This window comes from Dama dama, chromosome 5 (assembly GCF_033118175.1).
Source record: "Dama dama isolate Ldn47 chromosome 5, ASM3311817v1, whole genome shotgun sequence".
NCBI classification, from domain to species: Eukaryota; Metazoa; Chordata; class Mammalia; order Artiodactyla; family Cervidae; genus Dama; species Dama dama.
Genome location: NC_083685.1, coordinates 71,444,314 through 71,468,467, shown reverse-complemented (window position 1 = coordinate 71,468,467; position 24,154 = coordinate 71,444,314). Strand labels below are relative to the sequence as shown.

Sequence of the window (24,154 nt, the reverse complement as noted above, 5' to 3'; positions counted from 1 at the left end):
GTTAATTACTACAGTGCAGATGTGCTATTAGATATCATATATAATGTTGTCAAGCCTTTATTTTTAAATTAAAGTGCAACACACCATTACATTGGCTACACAATTTTGTATTTGCTTGTTTGTTTGTTTGTTTTTCTCAGTGTCTGGGGGAAGGATTGGGGAATGGAGGTGCTGTCTCTAATTGTTAGAATACATAAGCAAATGGTAGAATTTCAGATGGATTCCCCGTAACTTCCTTCCCTCACTCTGGTCTCTATAATAATGGATATTGTGAGTTTTTTGAGGGCAGGGACCATTCCTGGTTTCACTCACCACACCGTCCCCAGATCCTAGCACATAGACAGAGGAATGAATAAAGATAGAGCCTTGGAAGTAGGAGGAGTCTGGAAGTATGGAGTGGAAGAACTAGAAGGAACACTAGTTTACTCCTGGTTATCCTGGTTTCAAGTTTGCTTTGTGGCCTTCAAAATGATCTTGGATATTTCCCGTATCCAAAGCTTTAAAATCCAAAATGAGAGGCAGCTGAATCATCACAATGTGGAAGTCAATAAAAGTTCTTCATTGTAACTTTTAGAAAGTGGCACTATATTCCATTGGGTTACAGTCTCTCGACATCAGGTCCCTTCACATCAGCTAGACACCCACTGTCAAAATTAAGGAAAGAAAAGAGTTAAAATGTTTGATCATTACATGTATTAAATCTCACAACAAACTCATGAAGGAATTTTTCCCAATTTTTTATGTATAAAAATCACATCTTAACCACATCTTAATACATATCTTAAAACCACATCTTAACCTTAACTTGTACATTCAGCAGTATTAAGTACAACCTCCATTCATCTCTAGAACTCTTTTTGTCTTACCCATCTCAATGGGCATAACTCTTTGCCCGTTAAGCAATAACGTCTATTCTTCTCTGTCCCTCCTCCCCAACCCCTGGTAACCATAATTCTTCTTTCTATTTTTATGATTTGACTATTCTAGGTACCTCATATAAGTGGAATCCACTTACATTTGAAGTAATTACTGAAGAGTTTATTTCTATCATTTTGGTATTCATTCTACATGCCTTATACTTTTTTATCCCTCATTTTCATAGGAGAAATTCTCTTATCTCTATTTTACTATTAAGGAAACTGAAGCTTCAAGAAATTAACTGAACTACCCAAGTAACCAAGAGGCATATTAGGAATCTTTTGACTCAAGAGCCCTTTATTCTTGTCTCTACTTTGTGTCAGGGTGTTTTCTAAGTACTTGGAAAGTGCAGACAAACATAGGACATGGTCTCTGCTTTGCTTCAGTGGGCAATAAGTTTCTTAGGAAAGTTCGACAAACACACTGAGATGATTTTTAGAAGTGCAGGGAATAGAGCACATATCCTCTAATAATTTGAAGTAGCTCCTGTATACAGCTTGCATACTATAGGTACATCATGAATGTTGCTAGTGGAATTAAGGTCATTTGAAGAGAATTTGAGATCCAGTTCTGCTTTGTGGGATCGACTCTTGACAGCATATGGATTTGGCAATAGACAATAAGCACTGTAATGTGTACACCGTCTAACCCAGAGTTTGCATAATGAAATATCTCTGAACTAGTAAAAATGTTTTTCCATAAGGATGTTCATTGCAGTATTTTGTTGCTGTTGTTGAATCAAAGATCCAATTACAGTGCTGCACAATTTTCACACAAATGATTTCAAATAATCCCATATTAATCCCTTTATTCTTTTACTCCTATATTGCTTCCCCCTCCTTCCCTCTCCCCACTGGTAACCACACTGCAATATTTTTAGCAATAGTGAAAAGGTGAAGGGGATGTAAAGATTCAACAGTAAGTTATATATTTTTACAGTGGAATATTATGAAACCATTTCAAAGTGATATTGCAGCAGAATGGTTAATAACCTCAAAATATTCAAGTGACTAAAACTAATATATGTTTGCTATATATCAGTATAAAATGATATGTAATAAATATATTAAACTATTATACATGATAGTATATAATATATTAGATATATACATTTTTATATAATATATTTACATATATAGAAATCCATGTGAAAATAATTTATTACATATATAAAATGATTTCATTAAAATATGGGCCTATATGGTTATGAGCATGAAGAGGTATATACCAAAATATTAGTGTTGATTATTGGTTAGCTGTGGAATTGTGACTGAATTTTTTTTTCCTTGAGCTGTTCTGTATCTTCCTACTTATGTATAATTCCTATGTATTATCTTAATAAGTAGAAAAAAAATTTTGCTTAAAGATTAAAGCAGTGTCAAACACAAATCTATCTCTACCATTTCAATGCAAAGAAAGCCTTGAACTGAGACAAGGAAAGAAGGCAACCTCTCGTTTTGTAACACTGATTAAATACACATTTATTTGAGATTGGAAAAAGAAGTAGAGTCTTTGATATGGATCATTTGGTTCAGGAAATAGACAACTTAAAAAGAAAATAAATCCCTTTGTAAGATATAAAGTATCAGAGGAAGTGCAGCCTGGGCCTCATGAAGGAACTGGAACAAAGATGTGCAAGGGATTTCTGAAGGTAAAGTAGATATTATCTCCAATTCTCTGTCTCTGCATAGTTTCCTCTGCCACTGTTGGCATATCTGCTGCCTTCTCTTGCTTTGGTAAGACTTTCTAGCTGATCAGCAGACTGGCTATCTGAGACCCAAGTGACTTTCTAGTTCAGCTACTCTAGACTGTCCAGAGTTTTTGTTGATAGTTCCAGACTCACAGGACAGAGAGGATGATTAGCTTAATATATGTCAGTTATATTTTGCTCTATAACAAATCTCAAAGCTTAGGTACTGTAAACAGCCAATTGTTGTTTTAGCTCCACAGGGTATAGAAAGCTATGGTCTGTGGAAAATTCTTCTGGTTTAGGCCAGACTAAGCCAGTCAACTGTTGGATCAGTCATAGTATGGCCAGTCTAAAATGGCTTCTACTGGGATGGTTCTCCTCACTCTGGTGTCATGCTCTAGCAGGCTATCCCAGGCTTGTTTGTATGTTGGTCTCAAGTTTCTGAAAAGGAGTACGGACACATGCAAGGTCTCTGAAACCCTGCTCTTTGAATTAGAATATTGTGTCCAACAAGTGACAAGACCTGTCCAAATTCAAGGGGTGAAAGAGAAAACTCCTATCTTGATGTGAGTAGCTACAAGGTCACATTGTAAGTAGAGTAATTACAGGGAGAGGAAGAATTCTAACCATTTTTTGCAATCTGCCAATAATCTGCCAAGGACCCAGGCTGACACAGGTTCCATCTTGTAGCTGTACCACACTTACATATTTCCATATTGCCCCCTTGATTGATACATCAGGTGAAGAAAGAGACTGGAGAATTGTGCATAAGTGTTTCACTGTTTCAGCCTGGAATTTACACTCGTCATGGCCCCTCACAGACCATGGCCAACATCAGTCACATGAGCTCTACCTTATAGCAAGATGGTGTATTAATAAGTCAGTGAAATATTTAATGAGCACTGCTGTCTCTGCCACAGTGAGAAATCTGTAGAACTAAAATAACAAATCATTCACAGGACTGGTGTTCGGGAACTGTAGGGACAGGTAAGGCTAATGCTATAGAGCAAATATATGAAAAACCTTTCTAATGAAGTTATCAGAAGTTATGTGAATCCCTTAAAAAGTCCCTAGGGCTGAACCCAAAGAAGTCAGAGTAAATGGGTAGAAAATCCAAGTAGCTCAGCAACCAGTAGCCCAGAAGCATATCATCCAGACCCATTCAAAGTTTCCTTTAAACTTTCAGTCTGCTCCTAGAGCTAGGTTGACCCAGGAGACCAAGGCAATGAAGTTCCAGGTAGGATTCAGTGTTTTAGAATCAAGTGTTGAGAGGCACTAAAGTCATAGTCAAGAAAATGAAAGTGAGCATCAAGTTAAAGAGGAAAGAAGGAAAAGAGACAGTAAGTAGTAAGATTAGCAGCTTGCATGGGCTGAAGCAACATGGAATAAGAATCTGTGAAATGAGAAACTTGTATGAAACTCTTTAACTCAACATTGAGGCCGTGAGTTGCAAGGACAGATCAACACTCTGACTCTGTACAGGGTAAGAGAAGGACCTAAACAAGACACTCCAGACTGGATGTTTGAGACTTCAGACCTAAGCCTCAGTCTCCCTGTAGAGTTTGCTCCTGTTTGCTCATTTTATCTTCCTCATCTCTCTCTTGGTCTTTGTAACATCTCATCCTTACTAATTGCTTTCTTCAATTTCTCATACCTGAGATTTTAACTTTTGAAGCATCTTTCCATTCCAAATATTTATGGTAAGAAGCCAAGTTAATTCTTTATAAGGTGCAGTGGCCAAAATATTAGTCACAGTTGAGGAGGTCTCCTTTGAATTTCTACCTCAGATTCCTAATTGACAATGTGGCTTATGCCTCACAGAAAGTACCATAGGGGCCATGTAAGACAGGAATGCCCTCTGGGAAGCCTGTCACTTCCTACTCTGTATGTGGACTTAGCTTAGTGTCTTGCTATCCAAAAGAAACAGAAGGGATTGGTCTAAACACCATGCTGAGTTGAGTGAGAAACTTAGAAATGGAAGAAGAGCCTTTTTTAACCTGTTGCCCATTGTCTTGCAGGTCAGTGGAACCATGTACAACACTGGAAGACATGTGTCCTTGCGTCTGGACAAGGAGCACTTGGTCAACATATCAGGAGGGCCAATGACATACAGCCATCGGCTGGAGGAGATCCGGCTACACTTTGGGAGTGAGGATAGCCAAGGGTCAGAGCACCTCCTCAATGGACAAGCCTTCTCTGGGGAGGTATGTGGGTTATTGAAGTAGTATGAGTAAGTGCCAGTTAATAAAATATGATGTCTATTTATATCCAAGTTGGAATGACAGATTGAAAGACTGCTCTTGAATCTGTGAAATAAGAAGATCTGTGCCTCCCTTCTCCATCTGTCTTTTGCAAGTTGATATAGATGTTTATAATGATCTTCCACTGTTTTCCAGGGAAACCACAGTGATACTTAAAAGTTCCTCCTGAGACACTGGTGAAGCTCCCTTGTGACTAATGCCCTAAGATATCACCAGAACATTATTTCAACCCTAAACCCTCACCTTCTATGTGTGTCTTCATTAATATTCACATTATCTGGGCAATCAGTCTTCTATATGTCACATGTGTTCACATAAATTCCATAATTCTCCCTTCTGGTAGAATGGGTCTTATTCACACAAAACTATAACTTATAGCAAAGTAAATGTCAGGTAGCTAAATAGTCTGAGTTTCCCTAGGATGGAAAGGTCATTGTGTGAGTATCATCATGTTCATTGACCCAGACAGAATTCAGACCACATCAGTGAACCAATTACTCCTTCAGTTATAGACAAGAGCTACAGTTTAAATGAATATCATATGTTTTATGACACTTGACAAGCAGGGTGTAGTTAATTTGACCTGTTTTGCCCCCATTACATGTGAGGATGGTTATCATTAGAGGTCAGGCATGCTTATATGCTAAGTACCCTGTAACTAGGTTTCTCTTTAAGAGTTCTCAATAACTGATGTCAAGAGTACCCTCTTGAAATAACAGAAGTATGTATCTCACTATTGATTTGGTCTTGACTAATATTGATAAATATTTTTAATCAAGATCATATTTAAACTTGGCATCTCTGAAAAAGAGATCTGCAAGCTTAATGAGGACAGTGGCCAGATTTTCATGGTCATTCAAAATATATCAACTGAAGACCTAACTAGGTACTGTGCTAGTTACTAGGGACATGGACATTAAATATAAAATAAAATAAAGACAGAGCTCCTACCACAGAGGAGCTCAAAGACATGCTATCTTCAAATCAGTAAAGTATAATGCCATGCTATAGGGTCTTCCTGATGGTGCAGTGGTAAAGAATTAGCTTGCCAGTACAGGAGACATGGGTTCAATCCCTAGGTTGGGAAGATCCCTTGGGGTAGGAAATGGCAACCCATTTCACTATTCTTGCCTGGGAAATTCCATGGACAGGGGAACCTTGTGGGCTACAGCCCATGGGTTCACAGGAGTTGGATACAACTGCAAAACTGAGCATTACTGCACTCTCTGCTGTAATGGAGATGTAACAGGGCCCTGGCTAACTTTAAGGAAGAAATGACAAATTTTTATTGACGGGTTCAGAGTAAGCTTCACAGAGGAGGTGTGCTTTGAACTGGGCTGAGAAGAGAAGCAATGCAAAACAAGTTTAAGTTTGGGAGTCAAAGGTACACACTAATTGTGTGCCCTTTATGTGGTTACTTAATCCTTCTAAAGCTGAGTTTAGACCCCTCTCTAGTTGTTTTGAAAATTAGGTGGGATTAAAGATGTAAGGAGCACCAGAAGTACTCAATAGTTGATAGACAGTAAAGATAAAGCAGGAAATGGGGGACAGCAAAGGCCTTAAGTTGTGTCAAGGCACTGTGCATGGATTTCATCTGTGATCTGTTAGTAAGGGCTGCCTAGAGGACCAGGCTGAGCAGGACTGACTCTCCTTCCTATATCTGTAGGAAACAGTTCTAGGAATGATTTGGGTTGTCTTCCAAAGGGACATGGGCTTTACTGCACCTTCTAATGCCAGATTCCTACCTAACCTATGATCTCCTTAGAGGAATTGTTTTTCAGTTGGATTCTGCTGAAGGTTAGCCTCAGTGAAGTAACTATATTACAACCTGTATGTTAACATTTTATTTTTATTTTGAGCTATTTTCAGAGCCTCCTTTGGTTTCTATTTGGGGTTATCCTCTGAGAGGACCCAAGTAGACACTTCAGGAACAAAGCATGTGTTTATTTTGTTGATGGTGAATAATCACATTGCCATCTGCCCCATCTATCATTACAGATTGTGATAAGTCAATTAATGTCAGGCATTTTCCTTGGCACAATGGAAGAGTCATTTATCTGAAGAGCTGTAGATTAATTGCAGTCTTGTCTAGTGAGGTTATTGTAATTGATGGCAATCATTTGCTTTGTTTTATAAAGCTGCATGGATGTATGACACAGTCAGCAACTGTGTTTTTATAAAAATTATTCATGTCCTACACAATAAGTCCTGGATGCTTTGTTGGGGGTTGGTGATAAATGATCATATTCAGATATTCAAATATCTAGATTTTTTAAGTTGGGAAAATTGACCATTTTTAATAAGTAAGACCTTTAGCTTGCTAATCAAGTCTCAGTGGTTAAATTAATGTCCAGTATATAGTAAGGTATTAATGAAAAGTAAAAATACATTAACCAGAAAAAAGATAATATTTGAAAATGATCATTTCTATGGATTAAGTTGCAGTAGTGAGGCTAAATAGGAAGAATCTTTATATTTTGGGGGAATTGGAAGTAATCATTTTTAAAACCTTCCTTAAGTTCTTAATTTCAAAGGGTTAAGGGGATACACTGAGAATTGTACCAGCCACTTCCTGGGATTCCTGTGGCCAGTTCCTGGCCAGACCTAGTTTCCTGAATCTTGATTCTGTTTGAACACATTTGAAGATGGAAAAAATCTATAACTGTTGCTATGTAGATAAGATCTGTTCAAGTAAAAAGAGAAATAAAGGTCCAATGTAAAATATGTATTTTTGTGACTTTGAATCAGAATAGAGAAACAAGTATCTCAGAACAAACAACTGAGACTACACAACAGATAATGCAGGCCTTGTCCTCTTAAAATCAATTATTTGCATCTTTGAGAGATTCATTTCATTAAAGTAACACAAATTTGTAAGAATAAGCAACTAAAACCAAATTTTCCGGAAGTGTGCAAGGGTGTGAAAGTGCACATGCCTGAGCACCAGAGCCTGGTGAGATACTGAATGTTTCTTGGTGGAGATACTAGAGAAATCTAACTAGCATTCTGTGGGAGCCTGGGGCTTCCTGATAGGGATGATCCATTAGCACAATTGAAGATTTGAGGGAAAATGAAAATGGGAATATTTAAAAATAATAGATAAGCAAGTAATAAACATGGAAGAGCTACTTGAGTGCCATAGTAAAGCTCTTCCCTCTAGCCTGATTACTAGCTGTCTCCCTCCCCCTATATCCAGCACAGCCCATCTGGTTTGTTTTCCAAGCCCCTTTCCCTCCTCCCAGCCTGTAAAGTGTTGTTGTCTTCTTTTGACTTCCAGAAAATCCTGTATTCATCTATTATAAGAGTCCACAAACTGTAGACCATGGGACAAATATAACCAAGGAGCAAAGGATGGTTTATATTTTTAAAGGATGGCTTTTTAAAAAAAGAAGAATATGCAACAGAAATCATATGTGGCTTGCAAAAGCCAAAATATTTACTACCTTATCATTTACAGAAAAAATTTGCTGACCCCAATTCTACTAAATTACCCATCACTATAAATTTTTTAGTTGTTTATTCTCATTTCTGGAATCATAGTTCTTTGTTAATAGTAATTTAATCTTAATCATCACTGTATTCCCAGAACCTTAAACTGTCACATGACAGCAGAGTCAATAAATGTTTGCTGAATTAAGGAATAAATAATCTTGGTAATTCCCTCAAGGACAGGTTTTTGTTGTTGTTGTTGCTATTCATGTTTGTGTGTCATGCACCTAGCACAGTTCCTAAAATAATTGTTGTTTGTGAAATGAATCACTCAGTCACTGAATCAGTAACTCCCAGGTGGCGCTAGTGGTAAAGAACCTGCCTGCCAATGCAGGTAGACCTTAAGAGACGTGGGTTCGATTCCTCAGTAGGGAAGGGCCCCTGGAGGAGGGCATTGCAACCCATTCCTGCATTCTTGCCTGGAAAGTCCCATGGACAGAGGAGCCTGTCAGGTTGTAGACTATACGGTTGCACAGAATTGGATAGAATCGGACACGACTGAGAGACTGAACTGAACTGAACTGATCTGGAGCTACTGAGCTTACATTTTAGGAACTGAAACATTTTTCTGTTTGTTTTTTTTTTTTTTTTTAATTTTTAATTGGAGGACAATTAATTATTTACAACGTTGTATTGGCTTCTGCCAAACAACAGTGTGAATCAGCCACAAGTATACGTATGTCCCCACCCTCTTGAACCTTCTACCCACCTTCTCACTCCATCCCACCCCTCTAGGTGTTACAGAATGCTGGGTTGAGCTCCCTGTGTTATACGGCACTAACTCTCTATTTCACACATGATAATATATATGTGTCAATACTGATCTCTTAATCCATCTGACCCAACTCTCCCCTGGCTCAGTCCACAAGTCTGTTCTCTTTGCCTGCATCTCTATTCCTGCCCTGTAAATAGGTTCATCAAATACCATTTTTCTAAATTCCATATACATGCATTTATATAAGATATTTGTTTTTCTCTTTCTGACATACTTCATTCACTCTGTATAACAGGCTCTAGGTTCATCCACCTGAGTTCAACTGACTCAAATCCATTATGTTTATGGCTAAGTAACATTCTATTGTATATATGTAACACAACTTCTTTATCCATTTATCTGTTGACGGATGTCTAGGTTGCTTCCATGTCCTGGCTATTGTCAATAGTTCTGCAATGAACATTGGAGTCTTTTTCAATTATGGTATTCTTGGAGTATATGCCTAAGGTGGTATTGCTGGGTCATATGGTAGTTTTATTCCTAGCTTTTTGAGAAATCTCCTTACTGTTATCCATAGTGGCTCTATCAATTTACATTCTCAACAATAGTGCAAGAGGATTCCTTTTCTTCACATACTCTGCAGCATTTATATTTTGTAGGTTTTTGATGATGGCCATTCTGACCAGTGGGAGGTAATACCTCATTGTAATTTTGATTTGCATTACTCTAATAATGAGCAATGTTGAGCATCTTTTCATGTATTTGTTGGCCATTACAGATACCTTCTTTGGAGAAATGTCTGTTTAGGTCTTCTGCCCATTTATTTATTTATGAGAGGCATGAGTTGCTTGTATATTTCGGAGATTAATCCTTTTTCAGTTGCTTCATTTGTTATTATTCTCTCTGTTTTCAGGTTGTCTTTTCATCTTGATTATAGTTTCCTTTGCTGTGCAAACATTTTTAAGTTTAACTAGGCCTCATTTGTTTATTTTCATTTTTATTTCCATTACTCTAGGAGGTGGGTCACAGAGGATCGTGCTGCAATTTATGTCAAAGCCTGTGTTTTCCTCTAAGAGTTTTATAGTTTCTGTTCTTACATTTAGGTCCTTAACCCATTTTAAGTTTACTTTTGTGTATGGTGTTAGGAAGTTTACTCATTTCAGTTTTTTACAAGTAACTGTCCAGTTTTCCTAGCACCACTTATTGAAGAGACTGTCTTTTCTCCACTGTATATTTTACCTCCTTTGTCAAAGTTGCCCATGGGTGCTTGGGTTTATCTCAGGGCTTTATGTCTTGTTCCATTTATCTATATTTCTGAATTTGTGCCAGTACCATACTGTCTTGATGCCTGTAGCTTTGTAATATAAAGTCAGGAGAGTTGACTCCTCCAGCACCATTTTTCTTTCTCAAGATTGCTTTGGGTATTCAGGGTCTTTTACATTTCCATCCAAACTGTAAAAAAATTTTGTTCTAGTTCTGTGAAAAATGTTAGTTGTGATTTGATGGGGATTGCATCAGATCTGTAAATTGCTTTGGGTGATATAGTAATTTCACAATATTTATACTTCCAATACAAGAACAGGATAAATCTATCCATTTGTTTGTATTTTCTTTGATTTCTTTTATGAGTGTCTTGTAGTTTTCTGTATACAGGTCTTTTGTCTCTTTAGGTAGGCGTATTCCTAGGTATTTTATTATTTTTGTTGCAATGGTATGGTTGGGATAGATTCCTTAACTTATCTTTCTGATTTTCCAGTGTTAATCATATAGAAATAAGGGATTTCTGTGTATTGATTTTGAATCTTGCAATTAATCTAAATTCATTGATTATTTGTAGTAATTTTCTTAAAGTATCTTTAGGGATTTTTTATGTATAGTATCATGTCATCTGCAAAAAGTGAAAGTTTTACTTCTTTCCCAGTCTGGATTATTTTTATTTCTTTTTCTTCTCTGATTGCTATAGCTAAGACTTCCTAAACTATGTTCAATAATAATAGTGAGAATGGGCACCCTTGGCTTGTTCCTGAAATTACAGGAAATACTTTCAGTTTTTCATCATTGACAATAATGTTTACTGTGGGTTTATCATATATATATGATAAACTTTCACTTTCACTTTATCATATATAACCTTTATTATGTTGAGGTAGGTTCCTTCTATACCTATTTTCTGAAGAATTTTTATCATAAATTGGTGCTGAATTCTTTCAAAAGCTTTTCCTGTATCTATTGAGATTATCATGTGAATATTTTATCTTTCAATTTGTTAATACAGTGTATCACATTGATTTATTTGCATGTATTAAAGAATATTTGCACCCCTGGGATAAACCCCACTTAATCATGGTGTTTGACCTTTATAATAGGTCATTGTATTCTCTTTGCTAGAATTTTGCGTCTATGTTCATCAGTGATATTGGACTGTAATTATTGTGTGTGTTTGTGTGTGTGTGTGTGTGTGTGTGTGTGTGATGTCTTTGGTTTTGGTATCAGGGTGATGGTGAACTCATAGAATGTGTTTGAAAATGTTCCTCCCTCTGCAGTTTTTTGGATGAGTTTGAGAAAAATAAGCATTATCTCTTCTCTAAATGTTTAATAGAATTCACCCGTGAAATAATCTGTCCCTAGGCTTTTGTTTTTGGGGAGATTTTTAAATCATAATTTCAATTTCAGTGCTTGTGATTTGTCTGTTCATGATTTCTATATCTTTCTGGTTCAGGCTTGGAAGGTTTAAATTTTCTAAGAATGTGTCCATTCCTTCTAGGTTATCCATTTATTGGCATATAGTTGCTCGTACTAGTCTCTTATGATCCTTATTATTTCTATGTTGTCTTTTATAACTTCTTTTTCATTTCTAATTGTATTGATTTTAACCTTCTCTCTTTTTATTCCTTGATGAATCTGGCTAGTGTTTTGTTAATTTTGTTTAGCTTCTCAAAAAGTCAACTTTTGATTTTATTGATCTTTGCTGTTGTGTCCATTTCTTGTTCATTTCTTTTCTGATCTTTATGATTTACTTCCTTCAACTAACTTGGGGATTTTGTGTTCTTCTTTTTCCAGTTGCTTTAGGTATAAGGTAAAATTTCCTATTTGATGTTTTTCTTATTTCTTGAGGTAAGACTGTATTGCTATAAACTTCCCTCTTAGAACTGTTTTTGCTGCATCCCATAGGTTTTGAGTCATTGTGCTTTTGTGATCATTTGTTTCCAAATAGTTTTTTGTTTCCTCTTTGACTTCTTCAGTGACTTTTTGGTTACTCAGAAGTGTATTATTTAGCATCTGTGCATTTGTGTGTGTGTGTGTGTGTGTGCTTTTTCCCCTTTAGTTGATAATGAATCTTACAGTGTTTTGGTCAGAAAAGGTGATTGGTATATTTCCATTAAAAAAAAAAAATTACCAGGGCTTGATTTGTGACCCCAGATATGATCTACCTGGGAGACTGTTTCATGTGAACTTGAGAAAAAAGTATATTCCACAATTGGATGGACTGTCCCAAAGATATCAGTTAGGTGCATCTGGTCTAATGCCATTTAAGGCTTGTATTTCCTTATTAATTCCTATCTGGATGATCTGTTCTTTGGTGTAAGTGGGATGTTAAATCCCCTACTATCCCCTACTAAGGGATGTTAAATCCCTTACGGTTGATTTCCCATTTTATGGCTGTTAGTGTTTGCCTTATGTATTGAGGTGTTTCTTTGTTAGGTGCATAAATATTTACAATTGTTATGTCTTCTTCTTCGATCAATCCCTTGGTCATTGTTTAGTATCCTTCTTTATCTCATGTAAAAATTTTTGTTTTAAGGTCTGTTTTGTCTAATATGAGAATTGCTACTCCAGCTTTCTATTGATTTCCATTTGCATGAAATATCTTTTTCATTCTTTCACTTTCAGTCTGCATATGTTTCTAGGTCTGAAGTGGATCTCTTGTACACAACATATAAAGGGTCTTTTTTAATTTTTTTTTTTTTTTAATCCATACAGTCATCTGTATCTTTTGAGTGGAGAATTTAATCCACTTATGTTTAAAGGAAGTATTGAATATATGTTCCCAGTGCCATTTTCTTAATTGTTTTGGGTTTGTTTTTGTAGATCTTTTCTTTCTCTTGTGCTTCTTCCCTATATGTCCTTTTAGCATTTGTTGTAAAGCTGAATTGGTGGTGCTGAGTTCTCTTAACTTTTGCTTGTCTGTAAAGTTTCTGATTTCTCCATCAATTTAAATGAGATCCTTGATGGGTACAGAAACCTTGTTTGCAAATTTTCCCCTTTCATTATTTTAAATATATCTTGTCATTCCCTTTTCATCTGCAGAGTTTCTGGTGAAAGTCAGCTGTTAACCTTGTGGGGTGTCCCTTGTATATTACTTGTTGGTTTTCCCTTGCTGTTTTTAATATTTTCTTTTCATGTTTAATTTTTATTAGTTTGATTAATATGTGTCTTGGTGTGTTTCTCCTTGAGTTTATCCAGTTTATCCTGTATTGGACTCTCTGTGCTTCTTGCACTTGATTATTTTATTTTCCCATGTTAGGGAAGTTTTCAACTGTAATCTCTTCAAAAATTTTCTCAGACCCTTTCTTTTTCTCTCCTTATTCTGGGAACCTCCATAATTTGAACATTGATCTGTTTATTATTGTCCCAGTGATCTCTGAGACTGACTTCAATTCTTTTCATTCTTTTTTGTTTGTTTGTTTTGTTTTTTAATCCTGCTTCTTAGCAGTTATTTCTACCTTTCTATCTTCTTTGTCATGTATCCATTTTTCTGCCTCAGTTATTCTGCTATGTATTCCTTCTAGTATATTTTTAATTTCAGTTATCATGCTGTTTGTCACTGCTTGTTTGTTCTTTATTTTTTCTAGGTCCTTGTTAAATGTATTAAATGATTCTTGCATTTTCTGGATTCTATTATTGAGATTTTTGGATCATCTTTTCTTTCATTACTCTAAATTCTTTTTCATGTAATTTGCCTATTTCCTCTTAATTTATTTGGTATTATTGCTTTTTACCTTGTTCCTTCATCTGCACAATATCTCTCTGCCTTTTTATTTTGTCTAATTTACTGTGTTTGATGTGCCCTTTCCCCAAGCTATAGGTTTGTATTTCCTTTCGCTTTTGGTCTCAGCCTCCAGTAGGTGAAGTTGGTCCAGTGACTTTTGTAGGTTTCATGTTGGGAGGAACTCACGCGTGCATTCTGGTGGGAGGAAGTGAGTTTTTCTCAGCTGATGAGCAGAGCCATGTGATGTGGCTTGTTTTGGGGCATCTATGTGAGGCATGTCTATTGATGATTTGCTTTATATTCTTATTTTGCTTGTTGTTTGGGTAAAGTTTTTTGCACTTTTTGCTGCAGGCAGTTGAATGGTACTGGGTCTTGGATATAAGTGGAGGCCTTCATGGGAGTTCTCGCTGATTGATATTCTCTGGGGTCAAGAGATCTCTGGTAGTCTATTGCCCCAGACTCACTGTTCCTACCCCAGAGGCTCAGGTCTGACTTCTGGATGGAGAACCAAGACTGTGCAAGCTGTCTGTTATGGCAATAAAGGGGATTAAAACAGACAAGCAAAAAACAAGCAAGCAAGCAAGCAAGAAACAAAAAGAGAACCCCAAATGGTAAAAGTAAAATCAATCAAATAAAAACAAAAACAAAGGAACAAAGACACACACACATACATACACATGAACCAAAACAGACCAAAGGAAAGTACAAGAGAGTTTCCCAGCAAGCAAAGGAAACCAGAAATGATATCAACCAACTAAAAACAAAACTAATTAAAGCACAAAACCGAAAACAAGACCAAAATAAAGTACCAAATGAAGAATAAAGCAAAGCAAACAAAACAAACATGTTAAAAAGAAAGAAAAATAAGTTTGTTTTCTATACCTGTACTCTATTTCTATTTTGTAAATATTATAAGTTTATTTGTACCAATTTTTTAGATTGTACATGTAAGGTGATATCATATTTGTCTTTTTTCTGACTTCCCTCAGCATGTCAATCTCTAGGTTCATCCAAGTTGCTGCAAATGGCATTAGTTTGTTTTTTTTTTATGGCTGAATAATATTCCATTGTGTATATGTACCACATCTTCTTTATCCTTTCATTGATTAATAGACACTTAGATTACCAAGGGGGAAAGAATAAATCAAGAGGTTGGAATTGACATAAATGTGCTCTATATGTAAAACAGATAACTAGTGAGAACGTTTTATATAGCACAGGGAACCCTACTCTATTCTCTGTAATGACCTATATGGGAAAAGAATCTAAAAAAGAATGGATATGTGTATGTGTATAAGTGATTCACTTTGTTGAGCAGCAGAAACTAGCACAACACTGTAAATAAACTGCATTACAATAAAATTAAAAAAATAAGAAAAAAAAAGGAAGAAAAATAACAAAATAGAAAAGCAGTATTAAATAGAAGTACATAAAAAAATCTACATATATATTAAAGAAAAACTGTAAGAAAATAACAACAAAACACAGAACCATAGAAAGCCAAAGGAAAAGTAGGAATATATATATATGTATATATATATATATATAAACATTAAAAGTATGATTTTAAAAACATTCCCTAAAGAATGACTAGAGATTTAGTAGTAATAAAAATAACAAACACAGCAATAGAAGAAAAAAGAAGAGAAAAAAAATCCAGAGCCAGCTACAGAATGAATCAAACTATAATAATAATAAATATTTTTCTTTGATTTCACCTGTCAGCATTTTTTCTCCCTCTGTATAATAATGATATTATTATTATTATAGTTTGATTCATACTGGGGAGGGCTGGTCTCTGGACCTGCTGGGGAAGCTGGTCTCTGGACCTGCTATGGAGACAGCTTAGACTAATCTGGCCCTAATCCTGTGTGTTCTTGCCTCCAATGTCCCCAGCTGCCAGCGCTAGAGTATTTTCTCTTGTGGGAACATTCATTGTCCTTTTATATATTCCATAGATTCAGAGTCTACCTAGTTGATCATGTGGATTTAATCTGCAGTGTGTTGAGGTGGTGGAAAGTTTTTCAATCTTCCTCCTTAGTCACTCCACCCCCGGATCTCAACTGTCATTTTATATTCATCTCTGTATGTAGGTCATCCATAGGAGTTTTGTCCTGAGGCTTCCCTTGAGGATTTGGGTCTGTCCCAGTGAGGATTGGTGTGGAGGTGATGCAACTGCTTGGATCGCATGGATCCCAGTGGCTCCACATGCACAGGGAAGTCAATGGTCACAGGTACAGAAGATATGGCACTACCAGAATTCTTTTCTAGCCTCTGGCAGCTGACATTCAAAGGGCCTTCCTAGCTGGTCTTTTTCTACTGCTTAGCACAGGAGGCACTCAGAGGGCAGCCCTGGCTGGGGTCCTTCTCTATTGCTCAATGTGACAGGTACTCAAAGTACCACCTTCACTGACGTCTTTCTCTATTGGTCAGCTGCCAGTGCCAGTGTGTGGGGAGAGAGAGGCTTCAATGATGGCTCCACCACCTGCACCTGACTCAGCGGTAGTGCCGCGCCCCCGAGGCTGCCTGGCTTTCCTCCAAGGGCACTTCCCACCACAGATGTCCTCCCGCCTGTCCCCTCTGGCTGTCTGCCCACGGCCAACAGCACTCTACGCCACTCTCAGCTCCTAGCCACCACACATTCTGGTGGGTTCGAATCCCTGTTTGGGATATGTATGGCCACAGCATAGATTCTACGTATTTCTCATTCCATTCAGACTGTCACAGATCAGTTACTTCACTCTCTGACAGTCTTAAATGCTTCCCCTCTATCCCAACCATTTGTTAGTTCAAAGTAACCACTAAGACAGACTGTGGGATTTCTGAAAAAGAGGTATGTTTTGAGAAAATCAAAGTGTATTTAAAGGGCACTAACCTAATCCTATTCTAAATGTGGTAAAGGACAGAAAGGAATTGAACAATTGTGTCACCTTGGAGGAATTTTGTATCCATTGGGAGGACAAGGCACAGACATGAATCAATTATTGTGCAGTGCAATCCAGAACTTATTCAGTCACATCAGTAGGTGACTACAGATTCTCACTCTAACATTTAGTCATTATTTATATGCTTTGTGATTTACTTTCATTTATTCATTTAGTTAACAAATAATGATTGAGAGCTTACCATGTGCTACCATAAATAAAATAGGTAAAAATCCTGCCTATAATGTGGTTAAGCCTGGGTGCTTTTGTTTAGTCACTTATGGCCAACTGTTTTGTAACCCCATGCACCTGCCTTTAAGGAGTAATTAATCTACTGGAAAATACCACTTTCCCACAGACTATTAAATCCCTTCAGCCACAGAGTAGGTTGTACTTTGTAATATCTTCCAATACATGTGACAGACACTTAGTAGATTGAATGAGTAAATGAATTTCATTTAAAAGATTGTTGTTGTACAGTCACTAAGTTGTGTCCGACTTTAGTGACCCCATGAATTGCAGCATGCCAAGCTTCCCTGTCTTTCACTATCTTCTGGAGTTTGCTCAAACTCGTCCATTGAGTCAGAGATACCATCCAACCATCTCATCTTCTGTCTCCCCCTTCTCCTCTTACCCTCAATCTTTCCCTGCATCAGGGTCTTTTCCAGTGAGTCAGCTCTTTGCATTAGGTGGCCAAAGTATTAGAGCTTCAGCTTCAGCATCAGTGCTTCCAATGAATATTCAGAGTTGGTTGCCTTTAGGATCGACTGATTTGATATCCTTGCAGTCCAAAGAACTCTCAATAGTCTTCTCCAGCACCACAGTTTGAAAGCATCAATTCCTCAATGCTTAGCCTTCTTTCCTGCCCAATTCTGGCTCAGTGGTAAAGAATCTGCTAGCAATGCAGGAGGCCTGGGTTCAGTCCCTGGGTTGGGAAGATCTCCTGGAGAAAGGAATGGCAACCCACTCCACTATTCTTGCCTGAAGAATCCCATGGACAGAGGAGCCAGGAGAGCTACAGTCCATGGGGTCACAAAGAGTCAGACACGACTGAGCAACTAACATTTTCACTTCACGTTCAGGCTTCTTTATGGTCCTCTTCTAACATCCGTATGGGACTACTGGAAAAAATCATAGCTTTGACTGTATGGACTTTTGTCAGCAAAATGATGTTTCTGCTCTTTAATACTCTGTCTCAGTTTGTCATAGCTTTTCTTCCAAGGAGCAAGCATCTTTTAATTTCATGTCTGCAAGTCACTATCCACAGTGATTTTGGAGTCCAAGAAGATAAAACCTGTCACTGTTTCCACTTTTTCCCCTTCTATTTGCCATGAATTGATGGGACAAGATGTCGTGACCTTAGTTTTCTGACAGTTTACTTTTAAGCCAGTTTTTTCACTCTTCTCTTTCACCTTCATCAAGAGGCTCTTAACTTCCTCTTCACTTTCTGACATTACAGTGGTGTCATCTGCATATCTGAGGTTGCTAATATTTCTCCCAGCATTCTTGATTCCAGCTTGTGATTCATCCAGCCAGGATTTCACATGAGGTACCCTGCATAGAAGTTAAATAAGTAGAGTGACAATATATGGCCTTGATGTACTCCTTTCTCAATTTTGAATTAATCTGTCATTCCATCTCCAGTTTCTCAGGAGACAGAGTAGGTCTTCTGGTATTTCCACCTCTTTAAGAATTTTCAGTTTGTTGTGATCCAAGATGGTAATTTTCAGAAGGTATAAATTATGTCCATTATGTCATAAAATACATTCTGCTGTCTTAAAGGCAAACCTAATAAAATCAATGGCATTATTAATAGAAGTTCTTGGTGTTTATATCAAATTATTTGCAAATATAAGGTAAATGAATTTTTGATATACCTATAACAATGGAAAGTTGATAGCTAGTGTGCTAGAAAATTTTGTTTAGTTTCTTCATCTTAGCCTTGGAATTACTGGTAAGATCAGACCAGGGAACTTGCCTTTGCCAGTGTTAGATGCCAAAGCTCTGGATTCCAGGAAGCATTCCCACCCAGCAAGCAAACTGGTCTTTAAGAAGCAAAGCAAACAGAGATCAGAAGCCCAGTGGTAAAGCTGATTCTGATGGTATCAGCAAGCAGGTGACGATGCTGATGTAAGTATAGGCACTTTTCCCTTTGGACATTTTTATAATTACTTCAGGGAATGGACAACCCAGTCCAGTTAGCAGCTTCTTGGATTACAATTTTAGATGGACACTTTGTGGCTGCCCAAAAGAGAAGACATTGCATTTGAAGACAAATTGCTGAGATCAACTCATTATCTCATTGATTCTATCCTAACCTGCAGCATAATTTAACCTGGTCCTGCCAGGATGGCATTATGACAGCCACCATCTTCCTGTACTTGATTCTTATCTTTCCACTTGATGATGATCTCAAAAGAGTCATACATGACTGAATGACTAAACAATAAACAACAACTGGTTTTAACACTCTCATGAACCATCAACTGGCAAGCACTTAAGTTGACACCATTGAAATAATTAGTGTTATTTTGTTCAGCTGCTCAGTCATGTCTAGCTATTTGTGACCCCATGGACTGCAGCACACCAGGCTTTCCTGTTCTTCACCATCTCCTGGAGTTTGCTCAAACTCATGCCCAATGAGTCGGTGATGGCATCAAATCATCTCATCCTCTGTCATCTCCTTCTCCTCCTGCCTTCAATCTTTCCCAGCATCAGTATCTTTTTCAATGAGTTAGCTCTTCACATTAGCTGGCCAAGTATTGGAGTTTCAGCTTCAGCATCAGTCCTTCCAATGAATAGTCAGGACTGATTTCCTTTAGGATTGACTGGTTTGATCTCCTTGCAGACCAAGGGACTCTCAAGAATCATCTCCAGCGCCACAGATCAAAAGCATCAATGCCTTGGTGCTGAGCCTTCTTTACTGTCCAGCTCTCATTTTATACATGACTACTGGAAAAACCTTAACTTTGACTATACAGACCTTTGTAGGTAAAGTGATATCTCTGTTTTTTAATACACTGTCTAGGTTGGTCATAGCTTTTCTTCCAACCAGCAAACTTCTTTTAATTTCATGTCTGCAGTCACTGTCCACAATGACTCTGAAGCCCAAGAAAATAAAGTCTGTCACTGTCTCCACTGTTTCCCCATCTATTTGCCTTGAAGTGATGGGACCGGATCCCATGATCTTCGTTTCTGAATGTAGAGTTTTAAGCTAGTTTTTTTTTTTTTTTTTTTTTTCAATATCCTCTTATCCTTTATCCTTATCCTTAACCTTTATCAAGAGTCTCTTTAGTTCCTCTTTGCTTTTGGCCATAAAAGCGGCATTATCAGTATATCTGAGGTTATTGATATTTCTTCCCACAATCTTGATTCCAGTTTGTGCTTCATCCAGCCCAGTGTCTTGCCTGATAGAATCCGCATGTACATTAAATAAGCAGGATGACCATATATAGGTGCACATCAAGATGACTTATTATACAAATGCACATATATTCTTTTTAAAATTATTTTCCATCATAAGTTATTTTAATATATAGACTGTAGTTCCTTATGCTATACAGTAAACCTTTATTGTTTGTTGAATATCTGTTTTTTTCATTAGAAATCTAGCATTCTATTCATACTAAGTCAAACAAGTGGGATCAAAATGTCATAATATTTTTAGTTAGGCAAAAATTCATAAGTTATTTAATATATATAATACATATTTTATTTATTTATATATGTATATACAAAAGCTTTTCTACTACAGTTGATAAAGATTTCTTAAAGAACATCAAAAAATGAAGAAATGGAGAAATTGGAGAACATAAAGTGAATGAAATGGGAGCACTGAATATAAAATACAAACAGTGAAACAAACTAAATAAAAGTAAAAGATCATGATATTCTCCAGTTATTTTTAAACATGACTGCTCATTAGAAACATATCTGGAGCTCTGGAGAAATAGGCAATACCTGAACATTTGTATTTTTAAAAAAAAAAATTCAAGACAATTCTAATATACATCTGGATTTTTAAAAAGTGATTACAGGTTTTTACAGATCCTAGATTTGGTGATATAGAGTTCTATTATTTTTCTTTTGATTAATCATAATACAGTTGTATTAAGAGAGTAATAGTTACATAATTATAATAGTAAAAGATGTTTATCAGTTTTCATGATCAATAGCCAGACAAAAAAATAAATGATAATTACAATTGCAAGACATAATGGGAACATGATTAACTTAACAATATAAAATAAGTACATACAGTTTGGGGGGATCAAGCAGAGTGAAGTAGTAAAAAGGAAGTACACACATGCACATGTTTTCATCCACCTAGCCAGTCTATGTTTTTTGGTGCATTTAATCCTTTTACGTTAAAGGTAATTGGTATGAATGATCCTATTATCATTTTCTTAATTGTTTGGGGTTTATTTTCTGTTTCTTTTCCTTCTCTTGTGTTTCCTGCCTAGAGAAGTTCCTTTAGCATTTGTTGTAAAGCTGGTTGGTGGTGCTGAATTCTCTTAGCTTTTACTTGTCATGAAAGCTTTTGTTTTTCCATCAAATCTGGAAGAGAGTCTTGCTGGGTAGAGTATTTTTGGTTATAGGTTCTTCCTTTTCATCACTAAATATACCATGTCATTCCTTTCTGGCTTATAATGTTTCTGTTAAGAAATCAGTTGATAGAAATCAGTTGATAGACTAATGGGAATACCTTGTATGTTACTTGTCATTTTCCCTTGTTCTTTTTAATAATTTATCTCTGTCTTTAATTTTTGTCAATTTGATTACTGTATGTCTCAGTGTGTTCCTCCTTGGGTTTATCCTTCCTGGACTCTCTGTGCTTCCTTGACTTGGCTACCTATGTTTGGGAATTTTTCAGCTATTATATCTTCAAATATTATCTCAGGTCCTTTCTCTCTCTCCACTCCTTCTGGGACCCTGATAATACAAAAGTTGGTGTGCCAGAGGTCTCTTCAGCTGTCTTCATTTCTTTTCATTCTTCTTTCTATATTCTGTTCTGCGGCAGGGATTCCCATCATTCTGGCCATGGTTATTCTGCTCTTGATTCTTTCTAGTGTATTGTTCATCTCTGTTTATTTGTTCTTTAGTTCTTCTAGATCTTTGGTAAACACTTGTTGCATCTTCTCAGTCTTTGCCTCCATTCTTTTCCAAAGATCCTGGATCATCTTCACTATCATTATTATGGATTATTTTTCTAGAAGGTTGCCTATATCCACTTCATTTTGCTGTTTTTCTGGGATTTTATCTTTTCCCTTCAACTGAGACATAACTTTCAGCTTTATCATCATGATTAACTTTCTGTAATATGGTTTTTGTTTTGCCTACTGTGAGGGCATGCTTCTTCTTGCTTCTTCTGTCTGCCCTCTGATGTCTGAACCTAAGAGGCTTGTGTAAGCTTCCTGATGGAAGGACTGGTGATGGGAAAACTGGGTCTTGCTCTGGTGTGCAGGGTCTTGCTCAGAAAAGCTTTAATCCAGTTGTCTGCTGATAGGTGGGGTTGCGCTCCTTTCCTGATAGTTTTTTGGCCTGAGATGACCCAATCCTGGGGTCTATGGGCTTAATGGGGCCTATGGCCTAATCGGTCTATGGTAGGTTTAATGGGGGACTCCAAAAGGGTTTACACCAAGGGGGACCTTCCAGTGCCCCGACACTGTGGTGAGTCCCTGCTGACCCACGCCTCCACAGGCGGCCCTCCAACACCAGCTGGTAATTTTGGTTCAGTCTCCTCTGAGGTCAGTGATCCTCTCCTAAAGGACCAAAAAAAAAAAAAAAAAAAAAAAGTTTTTGCCCTCCAGGACTGGAGTCTTTGCTTCCCTCAGTCCTCTGGAAGGCCTATAATCAAATCCCACTGGCCCCCAAAGCCATGTTGCCTGGGTGTTCCCAGCTCTTTTGTCAGGTCCCCAGTCTGGGAAGACTGATGTGGGGTTCAGAACCTTCACAATAGTATGAGAACTTCTTTGGTGTTATTGTTCTGCAGTGTGTGGTTCACCCAGCCAGAGGGTGTGGGATTTGATTTGGTAGTGATTGTGCCCCTTCTACCATCTCACTGCAGCTTCTTCTTTGTGTTTGGAAGTGGGGTATCTTTTTCTGATGAGTTTTAGCATCCTCCTGTCTATGTTGTTCAACAGCTAGTTGCAATATTGCTGCTCTTGCAGGAGATGAGCACACACCCTTCTACTTTGTCACCTTGAACTGGAAGACCCAAGAATTTTCCACAGTTTGTTGTGATCTACATAGTCACAGGCGTTAGCATAGTCAACGAAGCAGAAATGGATGCTTTTTCTGGAATTCTGTAGCTCAAATAGTAAAGAATCTGGCTGCAATGCAGGAAAGCCAGGTTAGATCCCTGGGTCAGAAAGATCCTCTGGATAAGGGAATGGCAGTCCACTCCAGTATTCTTGCCTCTAGAATACCATGGACAGAGAAGCCTGGCAGGCTACAGTCCAGTGGAATCACAAAGAGCTGGACTCGACTGAGCGACTAACACTACTACTACTAGCTTTTTCTATGATCCAACAGATTCTGGCAATTTGATCTCTGGTTCCTCTGCCTTTTCTAAATCCAGCTTGTACATATGGAAGTTCTCAGTTCACACACTGCTGAAGCCTAGCTTGAAAGATTTTGGGCGTTACCTTGCTAGCATGCGAAAGAAAGAAAGAAAGTGAAGTTGCTCAGTTGTGTCCAACTCTTTGCGACCCCATGGACTGTAGCCCACCAGGCTCCTCCATCCATGGAATTTTCTAGGCAAGAATATTGGAGTGGGTTGTCATTTCCTTCTCCAGGGGATCTTCCCAACCTAGGGATCGAACCCAGGTCTCCCGTGTTGCAGGCAGATGCTTTACCGTCTGAGCCACCAGGGAATCCCATGTGAAATGAGTGCAATTGTGCTGTAGTCTGAACATTCTTTGGCATTTACCTACTTTGGGATTGGAATGAAAACTGATTTTTTCCAGTCCTGTGGCCACTGCTTAGTTTTCCAAATTTACTGACATATTGAGTACAGCATTTTAACAGCATCATCTTTTAGGGTTTGAAATAGCTCAGCTGGAATTCCATCACCTCCACTAGCTTTTCTTTGTAGTGATTCTTCCTAAGGTCCACTTGACTTCACACTCCAGGATGTCTAGTTCTAGGTGAGTAATCACACCATCG

The 24,154-nt window shown here is 37.5% G+C and overlaps 1 protein-coding gene across 1 annotated transcript in view; it reads left to right on the top strand.

The window, feature by feature from the left end:
• Positions 1-24,154, top strand: part of CA10 (carbonic anhydrase 10) — an 820,075-nt gene that overhangs the window by 652,264 nt on the left and 143,657 nt on the right. The window contains exon 5 of the mRNA XM_061140932.1: positions 4,627-4,812. Coding sequence (XP_060996915.1) covers positions 4,627-4,812 — 186 coding nt within the window. The remainder of the gene's footprint in view (positions 1-4,626; positions 4,813-24,154) is intronic.